At 40.9% G+C, this 22,941-nt stretch overlaps 2 protein-coding genes across 3 annotated transcripts in view; one reads left to right on the top strand and one right to left on the bottom strand.

The window, feature by feature from the left end:
- Positions 1-22,941, bottom strand: part of CRYBG3 (crystallin beta-gamma domain containing 3) — a 134,769-nt gene that overhangs the window by 3,333 nt on the left and 108,495 nt on the right. For both annotated transcript variants that reach the window (XM_039480486.2, XM_074389183.1), the window contains 3 exons: positions 11,742-11,881; positions 8,689-8,812; positions 257-415 (listed from right to left, as the gene is read on the bottom strand). In XM_039480486.2, the coding sequence (XP_039336420.2) occupies positions 257-415; positions 8,689-8,812; positions 11,742-11,881 (423 nt within the window). The remainder of the gene's footprint in view (positions 1-256; positions 416-8,688; positions 8,813-11,741; positions 11,882-22,941) is intronic.
- The window catches only part of RIOX2 (ribosomal oxygenase 2), a 71,025-nt gene that overhangs the window by 35,553 nt on the left and 12,531 nt on the right, over positions 1-22,941 (top strand). The window lies entirely within an intron of this gene.

Below are 22,941 nucleotides of genomic sequence, written 5' to 3'. Positions count from 1 at the left end.
GTAAAAAGTCACTTAGTTATATCCAGAGTATGTGATAACCTTTGTGTTTACCTAAAAATTGAAACGATTTTCTAGGTCAAAAAATTAAGTCAATTTTATTTGAATATTTTAGTAATACATATGGCAGTTTTTTTTTTTAATAAGCAACACCTGTTTCTATGAAGTTGCAGTGTTATATCATGCCAGTTTGGCAAAATTCTAGTTTTCAAAAGAAACTGAACGCAAGGTGACATACCATGTCAGCGGGATTGCTTACCTTGGATTTAAAGATACCTCGGCAGTAGTGCCAGATCTGAGTGTTCTTTCCACTGTAGGGAGAAATGCACACCGATGTTGCCCTGGTATCTGCTAGATTTCCAGTGACTGTCAGATATTCATCCATGGCACGGTTCTTTATTCTGATGTACACTGCAGGCTATGACGGGGGAGAAACAGCCATTTAGAAATAAACTTTTGAATCTGGAAACGAATCTTTCTAGAGGAGGAAAGCTGCGAGGCAAAGTGAGAAATAACTCTCTTAGTTGTATCAGTTTCACTCTTACTCCCTTTTGTAAATATGCAGACATTAATAATCGTAAATTCTTAGGCCACGGACCACAACACTTACATTGTACAATCTCTCTTATACTTTTGGAAAAGTGCCCTTTTGAATGACATAAAGTAAAAGTTTCTTTCATTAGAATCCCACGTGGCGAGGAGTGGGGCAGTAAAGAATTCGGGACTTGATGAGTTTCATTCAATAACTAGTGTGTCTCAGCTGTGCTGAGGGAGGTAGGGGAGGTGGAATAAGCGTAAGGTGTTATCTACAAGGATTTTAGAACAACTTCAGAAAGACAAGTAGTTAGACATACTGTGAAGCGATGCCTAAATGCTGGAAGTTGGCTCTGGGAGGTGTTGAAAACCCAGATAGCAGGGGGCCCTAGTAGCTGTAGCTGTGATTACTCTGTTTACCTAAGACCTTTATAGTTCTTCAGAAGTAGAGACCGTATATGTTTAATGACTATACTCAGGTATTCAAAAATTGGGTAACAAAAGACTTCATCTCCTTGGCCTGGAAGTTTTAAGATACATTAAGAAAGTATTAAAATATTACACCTGGGACCTGCCTCTAAGAAGAAGAGCGAATATTTATTGTACACATGGCATGTGTCAGCAGCATGCTAAGTGTGTTCTGTGCCATTATGTCACTTGTCAGAACAACCACAAAAACCTTTTAAGAAAGTACAATTATGACCCTAGTTTTGCAAATAAGGTGAACACAGATGTAAAGAAGCCAGATTCCTGGTAATCAGGATGCTCTCAGACCTGTGTTGAAATGCAATAGTTGCTCTTAGGCACAGGGAGTAAAAGACAGTTTGGAAGGTGGCGGTGTAAGACAATGACAGGCAGGGCACGTAATGGAGGCACAACAGCGGCCATGATTTCAGCCCTATGACGTAGGCCTCCAGCCTTAACGCAATGCAGTACAGGACACCCAATATCCTCACCTTTGGTCATCTCATTACCATCCCAATTAGAACCTTGGCTGAGTAATAACAACAAATGGTCACTTCAGAGAGCACTTTCATGCCAAAAAACCTAAGTGCTAGGTAAACGCAATATGGTCATATGGTAAGAACACCAATGAACAGTCTACTGTTTTTGAAACTTTTGATAGATCAACATGAGGCCAACAGAATTTTGGTAAGTAAGGCTTCCTAAGGAAATACACATTCTCAGCACTTAAATAAGCCAATAGAAGAACAAATTATCTGGCTATTTAAAGTAGGTGAACGAGACCTCTACTTGGCAAAATGTTTTAAGTGTTTCAAGTCTCTACTTCCAACATTAACAGTGCAGCAGTACCATACTTAAATGTCTGTAACTCGGCCTGATCTCCCACTGCAATTATTAATTCTTGAGACTTCAGTATATTTTTATTACATTTTCATTACCTTGTACATATAAGAAAACAGGCATGACCTTCACAGATGACAGAGTTCCAATTACTTTAGGACCAAACATCAGTTTTAATCAATTAACTCAAGCAAGGTACTAATTACCCTTATTACACATTTGTAGTCTGACTCCTCTGTAATTACACTTAAAAACACTGATATTTATTTTAAGTACCTTAGTGACTTCCTAACTCCCAGCCTCAAAGAGGATCACATTTTAATTAGTCCCGAGTTTCTAAACAAGAATATGAACTAAAGCAGTACCAATAATCTTACCACAAATTTAAATGTGACCCACAAACTACTGTTTTAGAAACTCAGAATTCCTTTGTTGGATTGCAAAACTGTGACCTAAATAAACAGGAAAAATCTATTAAAATATTATTTTGAAATTAAATGGTTAATCAGAATAGGAATCAGGTAGTTCCTAAAGCACAATGAAAGAAAACAGCATATTAGTCTGGTTAAAAAAAAAAAAAAAAAAAAAACAACTTCCTTGTAAAAGTAGAGGTGGCTTTTTTTTTTTTTTAATTGTACTTTAGGTTTTGGGGTATGTGTGCAGATCATGCCGGATTGTTGCATAGGTACATACACGGCAGTGTGGTTTGCTGCCTCCATCCCCCCATCACCTACATCTGGCATTTCTCCCCGTCTTATCCCTCCCCGACCTCCCCACCCCCGCAATGTCCCTCCCTTGGCCCCCTGCAACAGACCCCAGTGTGTGATGCTCCCCTTCCTGTGTCCATGTGTTCTCATTCAACATCCGCCTATGAGTGAGAACATGTGGTGTTTGATTTTCTGTTCTTGTGTCAGTTTGCTGAGAATGATGGTTTCCAGATTCATTCATGCCCCTACAAAGGACACAAACTCATCATTTTTTATGGCTGCATAGTATTCCATGGTGTGTATGTTCCACATTTTCCTTGTCCAATCTATCATTGATGGGCATTTGGGTTGGTTCTAGGTCTTTGCTATTGTAAACAGTGCCACAATGAACATAAGTGTGCATGTGTCTTTATACTAGAATGATTTATAATCCTTTGGGATTAGCAATCCCCCAGTAATGGGATTGCTGGGTCAAATGGAATTTCTATTTCTAGGTCCTTGAGGAATCACCACACTGTCTTCCACAATGGTTGAACTAGTTTACACTCCCACCAACAGTGTAAAAGTGTTCCTATTTCTCCACATCCTCTCCAGCATCTGTTGTCTTCAAATTTTTTCATGATCGCCATTCTAACTGGCATGAGATGGTATCTCAATGTGGTTTTGATTTTCATTTCTCTAATAATCAGTGATCATGAGCATTTTTTCATAATGTTTGTTGGCCTCATATATGTCTTCTTTTGAAAAGTGTCTTTTCATATCCTTTGCCCACTTTTGGATGGGTTTGTATTTTTTCTTGTAAATCTGTTTTAGTTATTTGTAGATTCTGGATATTAGTCCTTTGTCAGATGGGTAGATTGCAAAAAATTTTTTCCCATTCTGTTGGTTGCCAGTTCGCTCTCATGATTGTTTCTTTGGCTGTACAGAAGCTCTGGAGTTTACTTAGATCCCATTTATCTACTTTGGCTTTTGTTGCCAATGCTTTTGGTGTTTGAGTCATGAAGTCCTTGCCTATGCCTCTGTCCTGAATGGTTTTGCCTAGATTTTCTTTTAGGATTTTTATGGTGTTAGGTCTTATGTTTAAGTCTTTAATCCATCTGGAGTTAATTTTAGTGTAAGGTGTCAGGAAGGGGTCCAGTTTCTGCTTTCTGACCATGGCTAGCCAGTTTTCCCAACACTATTTATTAAAGGAATCCTTTCCCCATTGCTTTTGTCAGGTTTGTCAAAGATTGGATGGTTGTAGATGTGTGGTGTTGCCTCCAGGGCCTCTGTTCTGTTCCGTTGGTCTATATCTGTTTTGGTATCAGTACCATGTTGTTTTGATTACTGTAGCCTTGTGGTATAGTTTGAAATCAGGTAGTGTGATGCCTCTGGCTTTGTTCTTTTTGCTTAGGATTGTTTTGGCTATGCGGGCTCTCTTTTGGTTCCATATGAAGTTTAAGGTGTTTTTTTCCAGTTCTGTGAAGAAGGTCATTGGTAGCTTGATGGGGATAGCACTGCATCTATCAATTACTTTGGGCAGTCTGGCCATTTTCACGATATTGATTCTTCGTAACCATGAGCATGGAATGTTTCTCCATCTGTTTGTGTTCTCTCTTACTTCCTTGAGCAGTGGTTTCCAGTTCTCCTTGAAGAGGTCCTTCACATCCTCTGTTAGTTGTATTCCTAGGTATTTTATTCTCTTTTGTAGCATTTGTTGATGGCAGTTTGCTCATGATTTGGCTCTCTGTTAGTATTGGTGTATAGAAATGCTTGTCATCTCTGCACATTGATTTTGTATCCTGAGACTTTGAAGTTGTTCATCAGTTTAAGGAGATTTTGGGCTGAGATGATGGGGTCTTCTAAATATACAGTCATGTCATCTGCACATAGAGACCATTTGATTTCCTCTTTTCCTAATTGAATACCTTCTTTTTTTTTTCCTGCCTAATTGCTCTGGCTAGAATGTCCAATACTATATTGAATAGGAGTGGTGAGAGAGGGCATCCATGTCTAGTGTTGGATTTCAAAGGGAATGCTTCCAGTTTTTGCCCATTCTGTATGATATTGGCTGTAGGTTTGTCATAAATAGCTTTTATTGTTTTGAGCCATGTTCCTTTGATACCTAGTTTATTGAGAGTTTTTAGCATAAAGGGCTGTTGAATTTTGTTGAAGGCTTTCTCTGCATCTATGAGATAATCGTGTGGTTTTTGTCTTTGGTTCTATTTATGTGGTGAATTACGTTTATAGACTTGCGTATGTTGAACCAGCCTTGCATCCGTGGAATGAAGCCTACTTGATTGTGATGGATAAGCTTTTTGATGTGTTGTTGCAGTTGATTTCCCAGTATTTTATTGAAGATTTTTGCATCTATGTTCATCATGGATATTGACCCGAAGTTTTCTTTTTTGTTAGGGTCTCTGCCGGGTTTTGGTATCAGGATGATGTTGGTCTCATAAAATGATTTGGGAAGGATTTCCTCTTTTTGTATTGTTTGGAATAGTTTCAAAAGGAGTGGTACCAGCTCCTCTTTATATGTCTGGTAGAATTAGGCTGTGAATCTGTCTGGAACTGAACTTTTTTTGGTTGGTAGTCTATTAATTGCTGCCTCAACTTCAGCCCTTGTTCCTGGTCTGTTCAAGGTTTCAACTTCTTCCTGGTTTAGGCTTGGGAGGATGCAAGTGTCCAGGAATTTATCCATTTCTTCCAGGTTTACTGGTTTATGTGCATAGAGTTGTTTGTAGTAATCTCTGATTGTAGTTTGTATTTCTGTGGAATCAGTGGTGATATCCTCCTTTATTATTTTTTATTGCATCTATTTGATTCTTCTCCCTTTACTTTTTTATTAATCTGGCTAGTGATCTATTTTGTTGATCTTTTTCAAAAAACCAGCTCCTGGATTTGATTTTTTGAGTCTCTATCTCCTTCAGTTCTGCTCTGATCTTAGTTATTTCTTGTCTTCTGCTAGCTTTTGAGTTTTTTTGATCTTGCTCCTCTAGCTCTTTCAATTTTGAAGATAGGGTGTCAATTTTAGATCTCTCCTTGCTTCTCATGTGGGCATTTATTGTTAAAAATACCCCTCTAGACACTGCTTTAAATGTGTCCCAGAGATTCTGGCATGATGTGTCTTGGTTCTCGTTGGTTTCAAAGAACATCTTTATTTCCACCCTCATTTCATTGTTTATCCAGTCGACATTCAGGAGCCAGATGTTTAGTTTCCATGAAGCTGTGCAGTTCTGAGTTAGTCTTAATTCTGAGTTCCAATTTGATTGCCCTGTGGTCTGAGAGACTGTTATGATTTCCGTTCATAAAGCAAGTTCTTAACGACCTACAGAGAGACTCAGACTACCACACAATAATATTGGGAGACTTGAACACTCCACTGTCAATATTAGAGAGAGCAACAAGACAGAAAACTAACAAGGATATCCAGGACTCCAACTCAGATCTGGACCAAGCAGACCTAATAGACATCTACAGAAATCTCCACCCAAAATCCACAGAATATACATTCTTCTCAGCACCGCATGGCACCTACTCTGAAATTGACCACATAATTGGAAGTAAATCACTCCTCAGCGAATGCAAAGGAGGTGGCTGTTTTACCCTTTACCACAGAATCTTGAATAGGCAGGGACATCCTTCTTCCCTAACAAGCAACCACCATTCAAAAATGAGGAACGCATTTTCAGTGTTGAACTTGGCTACTAAAGTCTCTAACAACAGAGGGTCAGCATTATTATGTAGTTAGTAAAAGCTACACTGAATTCCTACCTCTGCTTCGCTTTTTCCAATGGCTTTTCCAATGGGCTTACTCCCCATCCCACATGATAGGAGTAGGGAGTAAGCAAGATGTAAGTAAAGGTCATGAGATGCTGTACCACACACTCTCTGCCAGGAAAGCCACTGAAGTTCAGAATCCTTCAAATGAGCATCTCTGATTCTTTAAAAGGACATTGTGAATTAAAAAAAAAACAAAACAACTTTCAAAATGAGTGTATTCCCACAGTAATATGAGCCAGTGCCATATTAGACTGTTTGTATACATTATCTTCGTCAACTGTTACAGCAATGAGATGTAAGCAGTGTGATCACTGCTTCACCAGTGAGAAAGCTGAGGTGCCAAGAAATGGAGGGACTCACCAAGGTGCACTGCTTACAAATGGCAGAGCCAGGATTTGAACCAACAGAACTCACAAGTGGTGGGATGAGCATGGTGTGTGCGCACGTGTCCATGTGAAGAGGGCTAGAGAAGACCACTTCGGTTAATATTTTATTGCGACCATTTATTTTACATTTAAGTAAGGGTTAAACAAGTGTTAGGTCAGAACATCGGCACCAGCATTTAGATCCACTAGGCTATATTCAGCTCAGTGCCTGAAATAGGTGGTACTCTCTAAGTGCTGATCTTAGGCTGAAAGTAGAGTGTGGTTACTTAAGAACACAGATTTTAAATCGTAACAGATTTGGGTTCAAATCCTGGTTCTGACACTTGGATGGCTTTTGTCAATGTACTTTTATTGACAGGTAGGAATCTATCCCCATTTTCTAGTTGGAATCGTATTCTCTCAGAGCCTTGTTATTCCAACTAGAAAATGGGAATAATAATTCCTACCTCAAAGGACTGTTGGCAGAATCAAGCAAGAAAGTGTTCTAAAGAGATTAAAGAGAGGTACTAATGGCATATCCACGGGCCGTCACACCTGAGAGTCTCATGTAGGCTTTCCACCTTCCATGAAACCTCCTCGCTACTACACATAGTGATACTTCCCTTCTCTGAACCAGGGACGGCCTGTGGCTTTTGGATAATTATGCATTGTTTTGCATTTCATGTTACTGCTTTGAGTTGGACATGTTTTGCCCAACAAAAATGTAAGCTCTAATAATATCGGCAGAAATCACATCTATCTTTATATTTTCCATTATACTTTGCATAGTACCATTGATCCATCCACTAATGTATTCATTCTTTCATTAAACAAATAGTTCCTGAGTACCTACAATATTCCAGACATTGTTTCAGGCACTAGTGGTGGAGCAGTGAGCAAAACATGCACAGCCCCTGGCTTCGCAGGGTTTTCTCTAGAGTGGGAAAGGCGCTGATCCAACCATAAGGCTATGGTTATAAACTGCATACAGTGTTTTTGTCGAAAAAGAGCCCCCAGCCGGGCGCGGTGGCTCAAGCCTATAATCCCAGCACTTTGGGAGGCCGAGGCGGGTGGATCACGAGGTCGAGAGATCAAGACCATCCTGGTCAACATGGTGAAACCCCGTCTCTACTAAAAATACAAAAAAATCAGCTGGGCATGGTGGCACGTGCCTGTAATCCCAGCTACTCAGGAGGCTGAGGCAGGAGAATTGCCTGAACCCAGGAGGCGGAGGCTGCAGTGAGCCGAGATCGTGCCATCGCACTCCAGCCTGGGTAACGAGCGAAACTCCGTCTCAAAAAAGAAAAAAAAAAAAAGAAAAAGAGCCCCCAGGTCTTTTATGGCCTAATTTAGATTGGGAGAGGAGGTGGGGGAGGCATTCTTGAAGGCCTGACACTTAAGTAGAATTTACAGGGATGACTAATCAAAGAATGAGGAAGAACACCACACAGAGGGCGCAGCCCGTGTTAAAAGCCTTAGTGGGAAAGCAGCTCTACTTTGATGTATGTGACACAGCCACGCGAGAGATGAGGCTGGAGAAGCCAGGGCGGGTGAAGGGTATATTGTATTCTAAGTGCAGTGGGAAGCTTTTGAACAGAAGACTGACAAGCAGTAGGTGTGCAATAAATACTATTTTAATTAAATTGCCAGGATCCATCCTGAGTATTATATAAGTAGGAAGGGGAATATCCAAATGCTTAGAAAGTAAAACTAGTATAGTATCATAAAGTTCATTCCTGTTACCGACGTTTGCCACAGAACTGACAATATCTTAGTCTTCCATGAAAAGGAAACGTGGCCAATGAGGCTTTGGACTGAAAACTGAAACTCAATGTTGAGTTTAGAAAAAAAATCTTACAAATTGGTCAAAAGGTACACGAGATGCCCATCCTAATTCACTCCCCCTGCCATGTCAATGGAAAGCTAAATTAAATGGTCATTACTTCAGATGCTGTGGTTCACGACGTTTCCACCACCAAGGCAAGCTATTTAGAGTCTTACGGTTCTTTTCTCCTTACCTGCTTCATAGGACGGAGGGAACCAATGGTTTTCCAGCTGCTAAATGCTGTCCAGTTTGGGATCTCATTCGGCCTTAGTAGGATTTGTCTTCCCAAGAAATTGGATCCTTCATAAGCGATCCACCTACGAGAACAAGAAAGAAAAAAGTAGTGTACTTCAAAACAAAAAAGTAGTACCTCATCAAAGCTATCTGCACTTTGCCTTAGAGGGTTCATAAACGTGTAGGTGTGGAGAGTTTTTAAACTGCACATTGTTCCCTAACGAAGACCAGGGAGGTGTAGAAAGCTCATTGGCCTAGACTCAGGATATCTGGATTCCAGTGACAATGCTGGTTTCCTTTCTTCCAAAATGAATGCAAGGTTTCCTCCATCTCTGGAAGTCTGTATTCCTCTGAAAACACTGTTTTGTCACAGCATTTTAACATTCAAAGGCAGACCATAACCTCCTATTCACCAGCAGAAAAACACTCTGCTGCCCCTACAGTCATCATACGTCCTTCAGGGGCTCTAGGTGTGGCTTCAGTAAACTCTCCAGACATACCTTCTTCCATTCCTCCCTCCACAGCTTCCCTGAAGCCACCAAGGACTACTTTCAATTGTCAGCAGAAGTTCCCTATCGCACTCTCACTTCCAGGCCCAGCTCTGTGACAATCCTCCCCAAGCCCTTGCCCTCAACTCTGGCTGCACTGGAGTGTGTGAAAGGACACTGCAGGCGTGTTTATCTAAGGGGACACGTCCTGCCGACTGCTTTAAGGCTTGGCTACGGCCGTTCTTGTACTGCCACAGCAACTTCGGGAGTTACAGCACAGACAGATGACCCGCAAACTGAAAAGACTATCTGGCCCTTGACAGAGACAGTTTGCCGAGCACCACTTTAGATGATTACTAAGCTCGATCACTAATGCGCTGAAGTCACGAAGAGGACCGGAAATGCTCAACAGGACGGACTCAAGGTCCAAGAACACGGTGCTTTAAGCAGGTGTGTGGAGGAGGAAGGATGAGGGGCTGCCTTGCTTTGTTCTGCTAAGGCACCTGGAATGGTGGCAGAGGTTGTCCCGGCTGGCACCAAGGGAGGCATGACCCTGTGGACGAGGCAGAGAGCACAGCAGCGAGCAAGGCAGCCTGCCGGTCAGAGGAACCAGGGCTCGGGAGCAGAGCCATCCGGGGTTTCGGGCAAGCTACAGAGGGCGCTTGTGCTGCTATGGCAGCAACTTCAGCCCCTCGATTTTACAGATAAAAACTTCTAAAACTTGGCAAGTGCAATATTTATTCCTGAGGGACTAGTACTTCAGGTAATGCAGGAAAAGATACCAACTTGTGCATAAGTTGTGGGGAGGAGGGAAGAGCTGAGGAGAGCTTGACGGATTAGAACTACGAAAGCGTCGGTAGAGACGACTGGCTCAGCCTGACCGCCGCTAAGAAACGTTCTTGCTCCCACAGCTGCGATCAGAGTTGGCCAAATGATGGAGACATGAACGATGAATGGCCCATTCTTTGACCCCATCCTTGCCTACACAAATCTAAAAAACCAGACGGTGCAGAGGCAGGTCAGCATGACCACGGACAGCCTTAGCCGCCTCTCTAGCCGCAGAGTCTTTAAACAGGCAGGGAAGTTTCGGTTATAAAATCTAGGCAAGATTTTAGGCAAATGTACCTAATTATTTATTGACTTAAATGAATTCCACAGTTGGAAAACTGTGTGGGATGGTACATTGAAGCATGGCTGTCACCATCGCAGTTCAAAGACGTGGCACAGCGTGGGGATTAAAATAAACGAAACCCAACTTGTCACTAAGGGAAGTGAGCTGTACATTAAGTAGCATCCTGTAACCTAGGGAAATCCTTAGGCAGCCTTCACTGTTCTCTTAAAGAGAATTTGGAATAGTAAGAGTAGGTGGCGAATAAGCCAAAGAGAAGAACTAAGAAAGTCAAGATAAAATGGCACCAGTATTCCAGAAAAAAAATAAGAAGTTTTCAGAAGTGAGTCAAATGTCAGTTTCACTCAGAAGTGTAAAGGAAAGAAATGTATTATGTGAAAGATCTATATCACAGGGATGTAAAATTCAGTTCAAATGGATTTAGTTAATTGGTAAATAATGTACTGGAATCTTATGCTTAGATAGAATAAATCAATTTGATTGAATAAACATCAAACCATTTAAAATGCTTTGCAGAAGAAAATTTAAGCTATTATACATGTGTGTAATATAAAAGCCATTTACTGTAATAGTTTAATTTTCAACTCCACTTACAGTACTGGCTTTTTCTTTATTCTCAGATACTTAAACAAGCAGAGCTGATTATCACAGAATTTCAAAGCCACAGAAAAACTTTTAAAGCCATTTTTGTATTCCTCATCACGAGTTACGTGTGTTGTTTTACTTGGTGTGTGGTACCAGAACACTAACAGAGCAGGAGGAGGGGCTACTTCACATGCCAGACTCTTCAGAAATGGCTTCAGAGGCAGATTTTCCAGGAAGCAAACAGCTTCAACTTCACGGCCCCTCACTTGCAGGCTTCTCACCATTTCTGTCCTAAATATTCACATTCAGACCTAATATTTGTATCACAATTTTAATGTTTTTCTAAAGGCAGCTTTCTAATTTGTAAAAGCACAGACCCGTGGATCTATCCTGACTGATAACCTAAACGAAAAACAGTACTGGTCGGCAGGTTAGGTCAACCAGTGTAGTCCACAGAAAAGTGAGTACCCCGGAGGGAACTGCTCTGGAACACACAAGCTATTAAATCAAAAAACACCACCACGCTTTGTCTTGTCAGCTGTCACCTGCCTAAGTAGGAAACTGTCTTAACCAAAGTTGAGGAGGTACTGAAATTTCTTCTGAAAAGAAAGTCGGTTCAACTGGCAAAGTCATCTGCTTGACCCACTCTATGCCAGCGCTCTGCTCATCTGTGTTTACCCTTCTCTCCCAAAGCGCTCTTCGTCACGGCCACCTGAATGCATGCGACTCCACGGTGCACTTGGTTTGCAACTGTGCAACTCTGTCTGAAACCAGTGACTGAACCAGACCGAGCCCTTCTCCCGTACTTACAGTCCACTTTTGACCCACACGGACTGGGTGTAGAAGTGCAGGTCCTTGTTCAGAACAGAGTTCACAGCCTCTTCTAGATGTAACTCTCTTCCCTCACAATGTTCCAGAGCAAAAAGGCTGATGGAGGGTTCTTCGAAAACCTATTAGCACAGGAAGAAAGACCATCATACAGAGTGGCCATATGTCAGTGACATCCCAGTCTGAACACTGGGTACCCTGGACCCACTGTATTCTCAAATGCACGCAGTTTGCTGCGCTACTCTCTAAGGTCGCTATAGCCAAAGCGTCACTGGAAAGGTTTGATTATATTAATAATTTTTACTCACTTTTTTGTAAATCAAAATTCAAGTTATCAGACAAGCAATCAATCTCATAATGAAAAGAGACACAATAAAAAGAGACCCATGATTCCAAATCACACATTAAGGTCTTGTGGTACTGTAATATGAACCATAGTTAGTCCTGCCAATGCTTTTAGCTAGGAACAGAATAAATATGGAATGGAATAGCACCCTCATTTCTAGGAGGTCACAGGAGCAGCCACTGGGAAGGCAAGACTTTGTGGTGGTAAGCTCTTATAATATTCCTAGGAGGAAGAATAAAGGCATTTTTAATGTAAAAAATAGCTAAAATGCACAAGAATGGTGATTTCTGCGTTAAAAGTATTTCTTCAACCCACCATGTCATGAAAGAATAGACTCAATATTGTTCTTTTTCACTCATTGCAAGACACCACCTTAAGAGACTTTTGGGGGGATGACAAGACAAGGCACCATCTATCCTTGTGTCTGGGGCATTACTAACGAGTAGCTAAATTAGAACTGCACAGACATTGAAATGCAATCCAGCACCGAAAAAGATATGCTGTGTGAGAGTCCTCAGTAGAAAGCTGGATTATTTTTGGCAGAAGGGAGCAGGAATCAAGGAAGCTTCCTGGATGTGACGGCTTGTGAGCTCCGTCTCAAAGGATGCAGTGGATCTGGAAGGAAGATGATGAACAAAGGGAAAGCACTCTGTGCAAAGCAAGGCAACAGAAACACGTGGGGTGTGCTGGGGGAGCAGCTGCAGGTGCTCCCACAGTTTGCTGTGGTGAACCGCACCGCCTGCTCCTCCCGCACGATGGGCAGAGACAGATCTACTCCCAATGGAGAGTCCCCGAAGGCTTCTAAACTAAGGACTAAGAGTGGGCTGAAGCAACTGCAACGCCGTACGTTAAGCAGCAAAGCCCTGGCACAGGGGCAGTGGAGGGTCAAAGAACAGTAAATGAACAGGCAGAAAACAGCAGGCTCTCACAGTGACCCTTACAAGTGACCTGCTTATACCTGCATCAGAGCAGAGTGACTTGTCAGAGAACAGTGAAGGATGGGGAATGATTCAAATGCCCATCAAGAGAGGACTGGTTACATAAATTATGGTGCATGCACAGAAGAATCTTATACAGCTGTGAAAAAGAATGAGGAGATATATTCTTTAGAAATACATGCAAAGGCTAGTATAAAAAACATTTCATATACTACCATTTGCAGAAAAGGAAAATTTCTGTGCATATAACACATATATGGGCTTGTACACACATAAACATTTTTCTGAAAAATACAAAATGCAACTGGTAACCATGCCTACCTGCTGGGAAGGCTGCACGAGAGAAGATGAAGGGCACAGGTGGGAGCACAGTTTCTTGACTAAGTGCCTTTTGGTATACTTTGACTTTTGAACTATGGGAATATTTATTTTAAATTGGTATTATTAATTTTAAGTTGGTAATTATTACAAGTTTGCATCGTGTATATGTATTTTTTAATGGCCTTCAGGAAATCTGTCTGGCAACAACGCGCGTGAAGAATAGAAAGAATGGAAGTAACAGCACCAGGACTGGGAGAATATTTGCGGTCAAAGAATAATAGTTGCAGACCTAAAACAGGGGTCAGAGGGAAGGTCAGGAGTAAGGGGTGGCCAGGAAAACTATTCATATCACAGTGATAAAACAGACATGCGCGCTAAGGCCAACAAATGGAATCAGTGAGGAAAAATGCGAAAAGTCGCGGTTTGGGACATGCTGGTATAATGTGTCGTATATACAGAAATAAAGGAAAAAAGCATGCCCAGGTATCTTAATGTTGAGAGGGAGGCAGGATAATCTTAACAGAGATGTCCAACACACACTGGACCTTTGGATCTGGAGTTCAGGGAAAAGACCAGATTGAGAGATGCTGAATTTGGGAATTCTCAGAATCCGGGTAACACCAGAGCCACGGGTAACAAAATGGGAATGTAAGGAAAGCAGAACTGCGCTGCCACTCACAGCGGGCCAGGCTGAAAGACGGGAGGCGGAAGTGACCGCACAAACCAATCAGGAGAACACAGCCGAAACAGGGCCCCTTGGCACTGCACAAGTGAAGGAGGCAGAGAATCACAAGGAAGACCTTCCCCACGGCATCAAACTCTTTCCATGCCGAAGAAAACGGTGACTGAGGTAGGGCTGTTTGGGTTTGACACTCAGAGGGCAGCTGGCAACCCTATGAGCGCCGTTTCGGCACGTCCGAAATGAAGTTAAAATCCAGGTTATACGGGCTGGAGAGTAAGTGGTGAGAAACTGTACGGGCTGTAATAGGTGTACAGGCTGTTTACTAGAAAAACTTGGCGAGGAGCAGGAGGGAAACAGGGCAGCGGCCTGCGAGCCTGCTTTGTGGAAGGCGGTGGTGCAATAACGCAAGGCAGAAAGGACGGTCCAGGGAAGGAGGCCGAGGTATGATCCACTGCTTCCCGTCAGTTTATGAGCAAAACGATCACTTTGGAGAGGATGAACTCCTCGGAAATAAAAGGAAAGTTAGAAAAGGGATGCCAAGAAATTTCCATTTAAAATCGGGAAACGTGTGGGAAGTTCCTGCCGGGACAGGAATGTGTACCTGCACTCTCTGATATGGCGGCCACTAGCCACATGTGACCCGTGCGACCAAGGGACTGAATTAATTTAATTTAAATAACCACAGGTGGCTGGTGCTATGGTGTTGGATACTACAGATGTAGGGGTTACAGGATACTGGCAAAGACTGTAACGACTGCTGTGTGCAGTAAGGCCGTAGGCTAAGATGGAAAGCCTGCCTAGAAGCACTGATTTTCCCTCAGTAGACACCACTGACCGCACCGGAAATAAAAACTCATCTCTAATCACTGACTGATTAAGTGGCCACAGGCAAGGCTAGCCACCTCTTTTGCTGTCTGCAAAATAAAGTGGAAGCATCCCAACAGTTTATAAAAACAAACTGAAAGTAAGCAGACAATAAAATCCATAGCCCTGACTATATGGTGGGTTGTTTTCAACATCTCCACCCTGAAGACTTTTAGAAAGCATTCCACCTTAAGTTTTACCACACATTTCCTTGTTGAGTTGCCGATGAGTGAGGAAGAGCAGATGGTAAGGAGCCTGGCCAGGGCTCCAAGTCAAACATCAGCAACACTGTCCCAGAGAAAAGCTTGCTGGGGTAAGAGCAACCGACATCGACATCGAAGGCATTTACTGCTGGCACGCTGTTAACTGTTTTATATCCCAGAGGAAGAAAACATTTAAAAGCCTTTTATCAGAGTGTAATTTTAATGCTAAGCATTTTTCTAGGAAAAATAGATTTATGTACATTTTTCGTCTTCCTTTTGCAGGATGCCCACAAAGATATTTTTCAAAAGGCTGGCATTGTCACCGAAACTCCCTTAAATTCAATCTCTTGATTCTAGCAATTCTACCTCTAGAATGTATCTCAAGGAAAGATGAAAAGCTTGATGGAGGGAACAAAAAATGTGTAAACGTCTATGTTTTTAAAAATAATGATCCAGGGATATTGAGGCAAAAAATTGTGTAAGATGACAGGCAATATTTTAAACATTGTAACAGTTTATATAAATTAGTAAGGGTACTCTAAGAGACCTGTTGGACAAATGAGCAAAGAAGGTAAGCCGATAGCATTACCCAAAGAAGAGCTATGACTGATAAATCAATACGGAAAAAATCCCACCTCTCTATTAACAACAACAAAACGCTATTACTATGTGGTCCAATTATCAAATTTTACATTTGAGAACATCTACTGTTTTGAAGCTTTGATTTTTTTTCTACTTTAAATTACTTTATTTAATTTATAAATATACTTGAATTATATATGTATTTAAAGGTTAGGAAGATTAGGAAGGTCAACACAGTGCTAATCTGGACAGGATGATGGGGGCTGGTTAATAATCTTTTGGGAAAAAAAGGGTGCTAAGTAACTATTAATATCTTAAAATCATATTTTTCTGATACATTTCCCTAACATGAGAATAGGAAGAGAGAGAAACTATTAATAAGTCTTTAAAACTGAAGATGACACAGTAATCTGAACGTTCCAAACATAAAAAAAAAAAAACCCAAATTTGATTACAGTTGATTACAGCTCTACAAATGTCTTGGCTTTGGTCCATGTTAACTTAGAAGCTGGCCAACCATTTGCGGCTAGAGGCTCTTCTTAGATGTCAGCAGTTAACAAGACATTGCTGCTGGATTAAGTCTAAATCATGTAAAGAGGAAATAAGTTTCTAAAAAAAAGATGTGGTTATGAAAGAAAAAGAATACTTGACCAAATTGTATAAATGAAAATTGCAATAAGAAAAAAGACAAAACTCGCTGTTCCTCCTCATCCCATCAACTAAAATAATAATTTAAGTGACAAAAACAGTAGAAATTAACATATCTAGCACTTAATATGTGCTGGAAATTATTGATCTAAGTTATATATCTCTATCGATCCATAGATATATATGCTCAATACCAACTCATTGGTCTTTAATCCAAAAAGCTTTAAAATCAAAATTTTTTTCCTAGTCAACAAAACTCAACCAGAATAAACTGACGTCTATTTATTATATTACCCAATTTGCGCAGGTGTGCATAACTTTGACTATAGGAATCGAAATATGCTTAATTAGGGTATAGCCCAGAATCCTGCTGGGCGTGTTTCCTTACGGGCCATAGATGAATCATATTACTGATTAAGATTTGAAAAACTTTAAATCCTAAAATACATTGTTTACGGATTGTAGAACTGTGTTTTGTCATTTATTTTTTCCTACCAACTTTTATTTTCTGTTCCGGAGTGTATGTGCAGGGTTGTTACATGGATAAATTGCATGTCATAGGGGTTTCGTGCATAGATTATTTCATCACCCAGGTAACGAGCATAGTACCCAATAGGTAGTATTTCGATCCTCATCCCCCTCCTGCCCTCTCTGCTCAAGCAGGTCCTGGTGTTTATTTTTCCCCTCATAGTGTCCATGTGTATTTCACGTTTATCTTCTACTTAGAAGCGAAAACATGCCATATTTGGTTTTCTGTTCTTGTGTTAATACGCTTCAGATAATGGCCCCCAGCTGCATCCGTGTTGCTGCAAAGAACATGGTATCTGCTTTTGTATGGCTGCGTGGTATTCCGTGGTGGCTACGTACCACATTTTCTTTATCCAATCCAACATTGATGGGCATTTCGGATGATTTCATGTCTTTGCTATTGTGAATAGTGCTGCCCTGAATATATATGTGCATGTGTCTTTATGATAGAATGATTTATATTCCTTTGAGTATATACCCAGTAATGGAATTTCTGGGTCAAATGGTAGTTCTAAGTTCTTTGAGAAGTCTCCAAACTGCTTTCCACAACAGATGAACTAATGCACATTCCCCAAACAGTATAAACATTCCATTTTCTCCACAATCTCACTAGCATCTGTTATTTGTTGACTTTTTAGTAACAGCCATTTGGACTGGTATGAGATAGCATCTCACTGTGGATCTGATTTGCATCCCTCTACTGATTAGGGATGTTGAGCATTTTTTCATGCTTGTTGGTCAGATGTGTATCTTCTTTTGAGAAGCGTCTGTTCATGTCCTTTGCCCACTGTTTAATGGGGTTGTTTTTTTGCTTGTTGCTTTGTTCCTTATTAGACTTTTGTTGAATGCATGGCTTGGGAGTATCTGCTCCCATTCTGTGTATTGTTTACTTTGTTGATAGTTTCTTTTGCTGTGCAGAAGCCCTTTAATTAGGTCCCATTTGTCAATTTTTGCTTTTGTTGTAATTGCTTTTGGAGGTCTCCTCATAAAATCTTTGCCAGGGCCTGTGTCCAGAATGGTATTTCCTAGGTTTTCTTCTAGAGTTTTAACACTTTTACGTTTTACGCTTGAGTCTTTAATCCGTCTTGAGTTGTTTTTTTGCATATGGTGAAAGCAAGGGGTTCAGTTTCAATATTATGCATAACGACTAGCCAATTATTCCAGCACCATTTACTAATAGGGAGTCCTTTCCCCACTATTTGTTCTTGTCAACTCTGTCAACGATCAAATTTTTGTAGATGTGAGGCTTTATTTCTGAGTTATCTAGCCTTTTCCATTGGCCTGTGTGTCTGTTTTTGTACCAGTACCATGCTGTTTTGGTTACTGGAGCCTTGTAATATAGTTTGAGGTTAGGTGGCATGATGCCTCCAGCTTTGTTCTTTTTGCTTAGGATTGCATTGGCTATTTGGGCTTCTTTGGTTCCATGTGAATTTTAGAGTAATTTTACCAAATTCTGTCAAAAAATGTTGGTACTTTGATAGGAACAGTTTTTAATCTATAAATATCATTGGGCAGTATGGCCATTTTAATGACACTGATTCTTCCTTGATTCTTCCTATCCATGAGCATGGAGTGTTTCCCTTTGTTTGTGTTGTCTCCGAGTTCTTTCAGCTGTGTTCTGTAATTTTCATTGTAGAGATCTTTCACCTCCCTGGTGAATGGAATTGCTTTCTTGATTTGGCTCTCGGCTTGAACATTACTAGTATATAGAAATGCTACTGATTTTTCTACATTGATTTTGTATCCTGAAGCATTATTGAAGTTAATTATCAAATCTAGGATCCTTTGGGCCAGGCGTTCCCAAACTTTTTACACAGGGGGCCAGTTCACTGTCCCTCAGACCGTTGGAGGGCCACCACATACTGTGCTCCTCTCACTGACCACCAATGAAAGAGGTGCCCCTTCCTGAAGTGCAGCGGGGGGCCGGATAAATGGCCTCAGGGGGCCGCATGCGGCCCGCGGGCCGTAGTTTGGGGACGCCTGCTTTGGGCAGAGACTATGGGGTTCTCTAAGTATAGAATCATATCATTTGTGAAGAAAGATGGCTTGACTCCCTCTTTTCCTATTTGGATGCTTTTCACTTCTTTCTCGTGTGCTCGTTCTGGCTAGGACTTCCAGTACTGTGTTGAACAGCAGAGGTAACAGTGGGCATCCTTCTCATGTTCCAGTTCTCAAGGGAATGCTCCCAGCTTTTCCTCATTCAGTATGATGTTGGCAATGGGCTCATAATGTCTCTTCTTTTGAATATGTTCTTTCAGTGCCTAGTTTGTTGAGTGTTTTTATCATGAAAAGATGTTGAATTTTATTGAAGGCCTTTTCTGAATCTATTGAGACAATCATTTGGTTTTTGTTTTTAGTTCTGTTTATGTGGTAAATCATATCTATTGATTTGTACATATTGAACCAGCTTTACATTCCAGAAGTAAAGTCTACTTGATTGTGGTGGATTAACTTTTTGATATTCTGCTGAATTCAGTCTGCTAGTACTTTGTTGAGGATTTTTACATCTTTTCTCATCAGGCATGTGGGCCTAAAGTTTTGTTTCTTCGTGTGTTTCTATCAGGTTTTGGTATCAGAATGATGCTGGCCTCATAGAATGAGTTAGGGAGGAATCCCTCCTCCTTTATTTTTGGAGTAATTTCAGTAGGATTGGCACCAGCCCTTCTTTATATGTCTGGGAGAATTCAGCTGTGTAGCTGGTTGGTAAGTTTTTTACTACTGATTAAATTTACCTACTTGTTATTGGACTGTTTAGGGTTTTAATTTATTTGTGGTTCAATCTTGAGAGGTTGTATGTTTCCAGATATATATATACATCTATGTTTTTTAGTTTGTATGTATAGAGGTACTAGTCTGTGAGGGTTTTTTTTTTTGGTATTTCTGTGGGGTCAACAGTGATGTCTCCCTTGTAACTTCTGAATGTGTTTATTTGGACCTTCTCTACCTTTTTCTTTATTAGTCTAGCTAGCAGTCTATCAGTTTTATTCTTTCAAGAAACAAAACTTCTGGGTTTGCTGATCCTTTTCACGGTTTTTCACATCTCAACTTCATTCTGTTCAGCTCTGATTTGAATTATATCTTATCTCCTGCTAGCTCTGGGGTTGGTTTGCTCTTATTTTTTTCTAGTTTTTCTAAGTGTCATGTTACTTTGAGGTCCTTCTAACGTTTTGATGTGGGTGTTTAGCCCTATAAACTTTCCTCTTAACGCTGCTGTAATTGTGTCCCAGAGATTCTGACATGTTGTATCCTTGTTTCCATTAGCTTCAAAAAATTGCTTGATTTCTGCCTTAGTTTCATTATTTACATAAAAGTCATTCAGGAGCAGATGGTTTAATGTCCATGCAATTATATGGTTTTGAGAGACTGTCTTGTATTGATTTCGATTTTTATTGTACTGTGGCCCAAAAGTGTGTTTGGTATGATTTTGATAGATTTTGTTAAGAACAGGTTTATGGCTGAGCTTGTGGTTGATTTTAGAGAATGTGCCATGTGCGTATGAGAATAATGTGGTTGTTGGGTGGAGTGTTCGGCAGATGTCTATTTGGTCAAGTGTTGAGGAGTTTAGGGCCCAAACATCTTTGTGGGTTTTCTGCCTTGATGATCTGACTAACACTGTCAGTAGGGTGTTGAATTCTCCCATTATTATTATGTGATGAAGTCTCTTTGGAGGTCTCTGAGAACTTGTTTTATGAATCTAGGTGTTCCTGTATTGGATGCATACATATGTAGGACAGTTAAGCCTTGCTGAACTGAACCCTTTATCATTATGTAATACCCTTCCTTGTTCTTTTTGATCGTGTTGGTTTAAAGTCTGACTTGTCTGAATTAAGAAGAGCAACTCCTGCTCTTTTTTGGTTTCCATTTGCTTGATAGATTTTTCTCCATCTTTTTACTTTGAGCCTATGGGTGTCACTGCATGTGATATGAGTCTCTTGAAATAGCATACAGTTGGGTCCTCTTCACCCAGCTTGCCACTCTGTCACTTTTAAGTGGGGCAGTTCACCTGTTTACATTCAAGGTAACATTGATATGTGCAGATTTGATCCTATCATTGTGTTGTTAACTGGTTGTTATGTAGACTTGACTGTGTAGTTGCTTTATAGTGTCAGTGGCCTATATGTACTTAAGTGTACTTTTGTCACTATACTGTGTCCAGGTCTGTCAGTCAACAAAGGCCAAAACAATCTGGAGCATGGCAAGCCTTAAGGGATGGAAACGCTCCACTGCAGCTGTTCGCACTGCAGTCCTGGCACTGCCAACTCTTCAAGCCGTTCTCCCAGCCAGCTCAACTTTGGTGCAGGCTGTGGCGTCTCCTGCAGGTCGCCTTCCGGAGTTCCATGGCAAGAGTGGGTCACTTCACACCTTTTTGAATCACTCCTTCTTCAGAAGCCACACAAGTAATGGTGCTTGGCAATCTTGCACAGGGTTCCCAGCTCCCTCCTGTGAGTCCAGGGCCTACGTCTTCTCCCTGGCCACTCTCGAGGGCTTATTTCCAAAGATCTGCTCAGTGAGTGTTGGCCTTATTTATTTTGGGGGGTACACAGTAAGTGTACCCATCTGTGAGATACATATTTTGATACAGGCATGCAAATGTAAATAATCATATCATGAAGAATGGGGTATCCATGTCCTAAGCATTTATCTTTTATGTTACAAACAATCCAATTGCAATCTTAGTTATTTTAAAATGTGCGATTAAGTTATTATTGATTATAGTCACCCTGTTGTGTGATCAATCACCCTACTGTGTGATCAAATGGTATGTCTTATTCATTCTATCTTTCTGTAACCATTAACCATACCCCCCCACGCCCGCCCTAGCCTCTGGTAACCATCCTTCTACTCCCCATGTGGATGAGTTCAATTGTTTTGATTTTTAAATCCCACAAATAAGTGAGAACCTGCAAAATTTATCTTTCTGTGCCTCACTTATTTCACTTAACATAATGATCTCCAGTTCTATAAATGCTACACATGACAGGACCTCATTCTTTTTTGTGACTGAATAGTAGTACTCCATTGTGTACATATAAAACATTTTATTTTTATCACATCCACAGATGAATCTGTGGATGAATAAAGAAAATGTGTGGATGAACACAAGATGAACAAATGTTCCATAGATGTCTGCAACACAAGATGAACAGATATTCCACAGATGAAAAAGAAAATGTGTTACATGTACAATTGGATGCTTCCCAATCACAGCTATAGTGAACACTGCTGCAACACACATGGGAGTGTGGATACCCCTTTAATATGCAGTTTTCCTTTCTTTTGAGTATATACCAGCAGTGGGATTGCTGGATCATAGGGCAGCTCAATTTTCAGTTTTTTGAGGAACCTCCCAACTGTTCTACATAGTTCCTGTATTTATTTACATTCCCACCAACAGTGTAAAAGGCTTCCCTTTTCTTCACTTCCTCATCAGCATTTGTTATTGCCTTTTGGATACAAGCTGTTTTAAGTGAAATGAGATGATACCTCATTGCAGTTTGTTTTTTTTTCCTCCAACACAGAGTCTTGCTCTGTCGCCCGGGCTGGAGTGTGGTAGTGCAATCTCGGCTCACTGCAACCTCCGCCTCCCAGGTTCAAGTGATTCTCCTGCCCCAGCCTCCCAAGTAGCTGTGATTACAGGCATGCACCACCATACCCAGCTAATTTTTGTATTTTTAGTAGAGACGGGGTTTCACTATTTAGGCCAAGCTGGTCTCGAACTCTTGACCTCATAATTTGTCTGTGTCAGCCTCCCAAAGTGCTTAGATTACAGGTGTGAGTCACTGTGCCTGGCCCCACCTCACTGTAGTTTTGATCTGCATTTCTCTGATGATCAGTGATGTTGGGCCGTTTTTCATATGCCTGTTTGTCATTTGTGTGTCTTCTTCTGAGAAGACCCACATATGCCTATTCAAATCTTTTGCCCATTTTTTGATCAGATTGTTAGAGTCTTTCCAGTTGTTTGAGCTCCTTACATATTTTGGTTATTAATACCTTGTTGGATGGGTAGTTTGTAAGTATTTTCTTCCATTCTGTGGGTTGTCTCTTCACTTTGTTGACTGTCTTCCTTTGC

This window comes from Saimiri boliviensis, chromosome 18 (assembly GCF_048565385.1).
Source record: "Saimiri boliviensis isolate mSaiBol1 chromosome 18, mSaiBol1.pri, whole genome shotgun sequence".
NCBI classification, from domain to species: domain Eukaryota; kingdom Metazoa; phylum Chordata; class Mammalia; order Primates; family Cebidae; genus Saimiri; species Saimiri boliviensis.
Note: the sequence above shows the minus strand (reverse complement) of the source record. Positions and strands in the feature narration are given on the sequence as shown.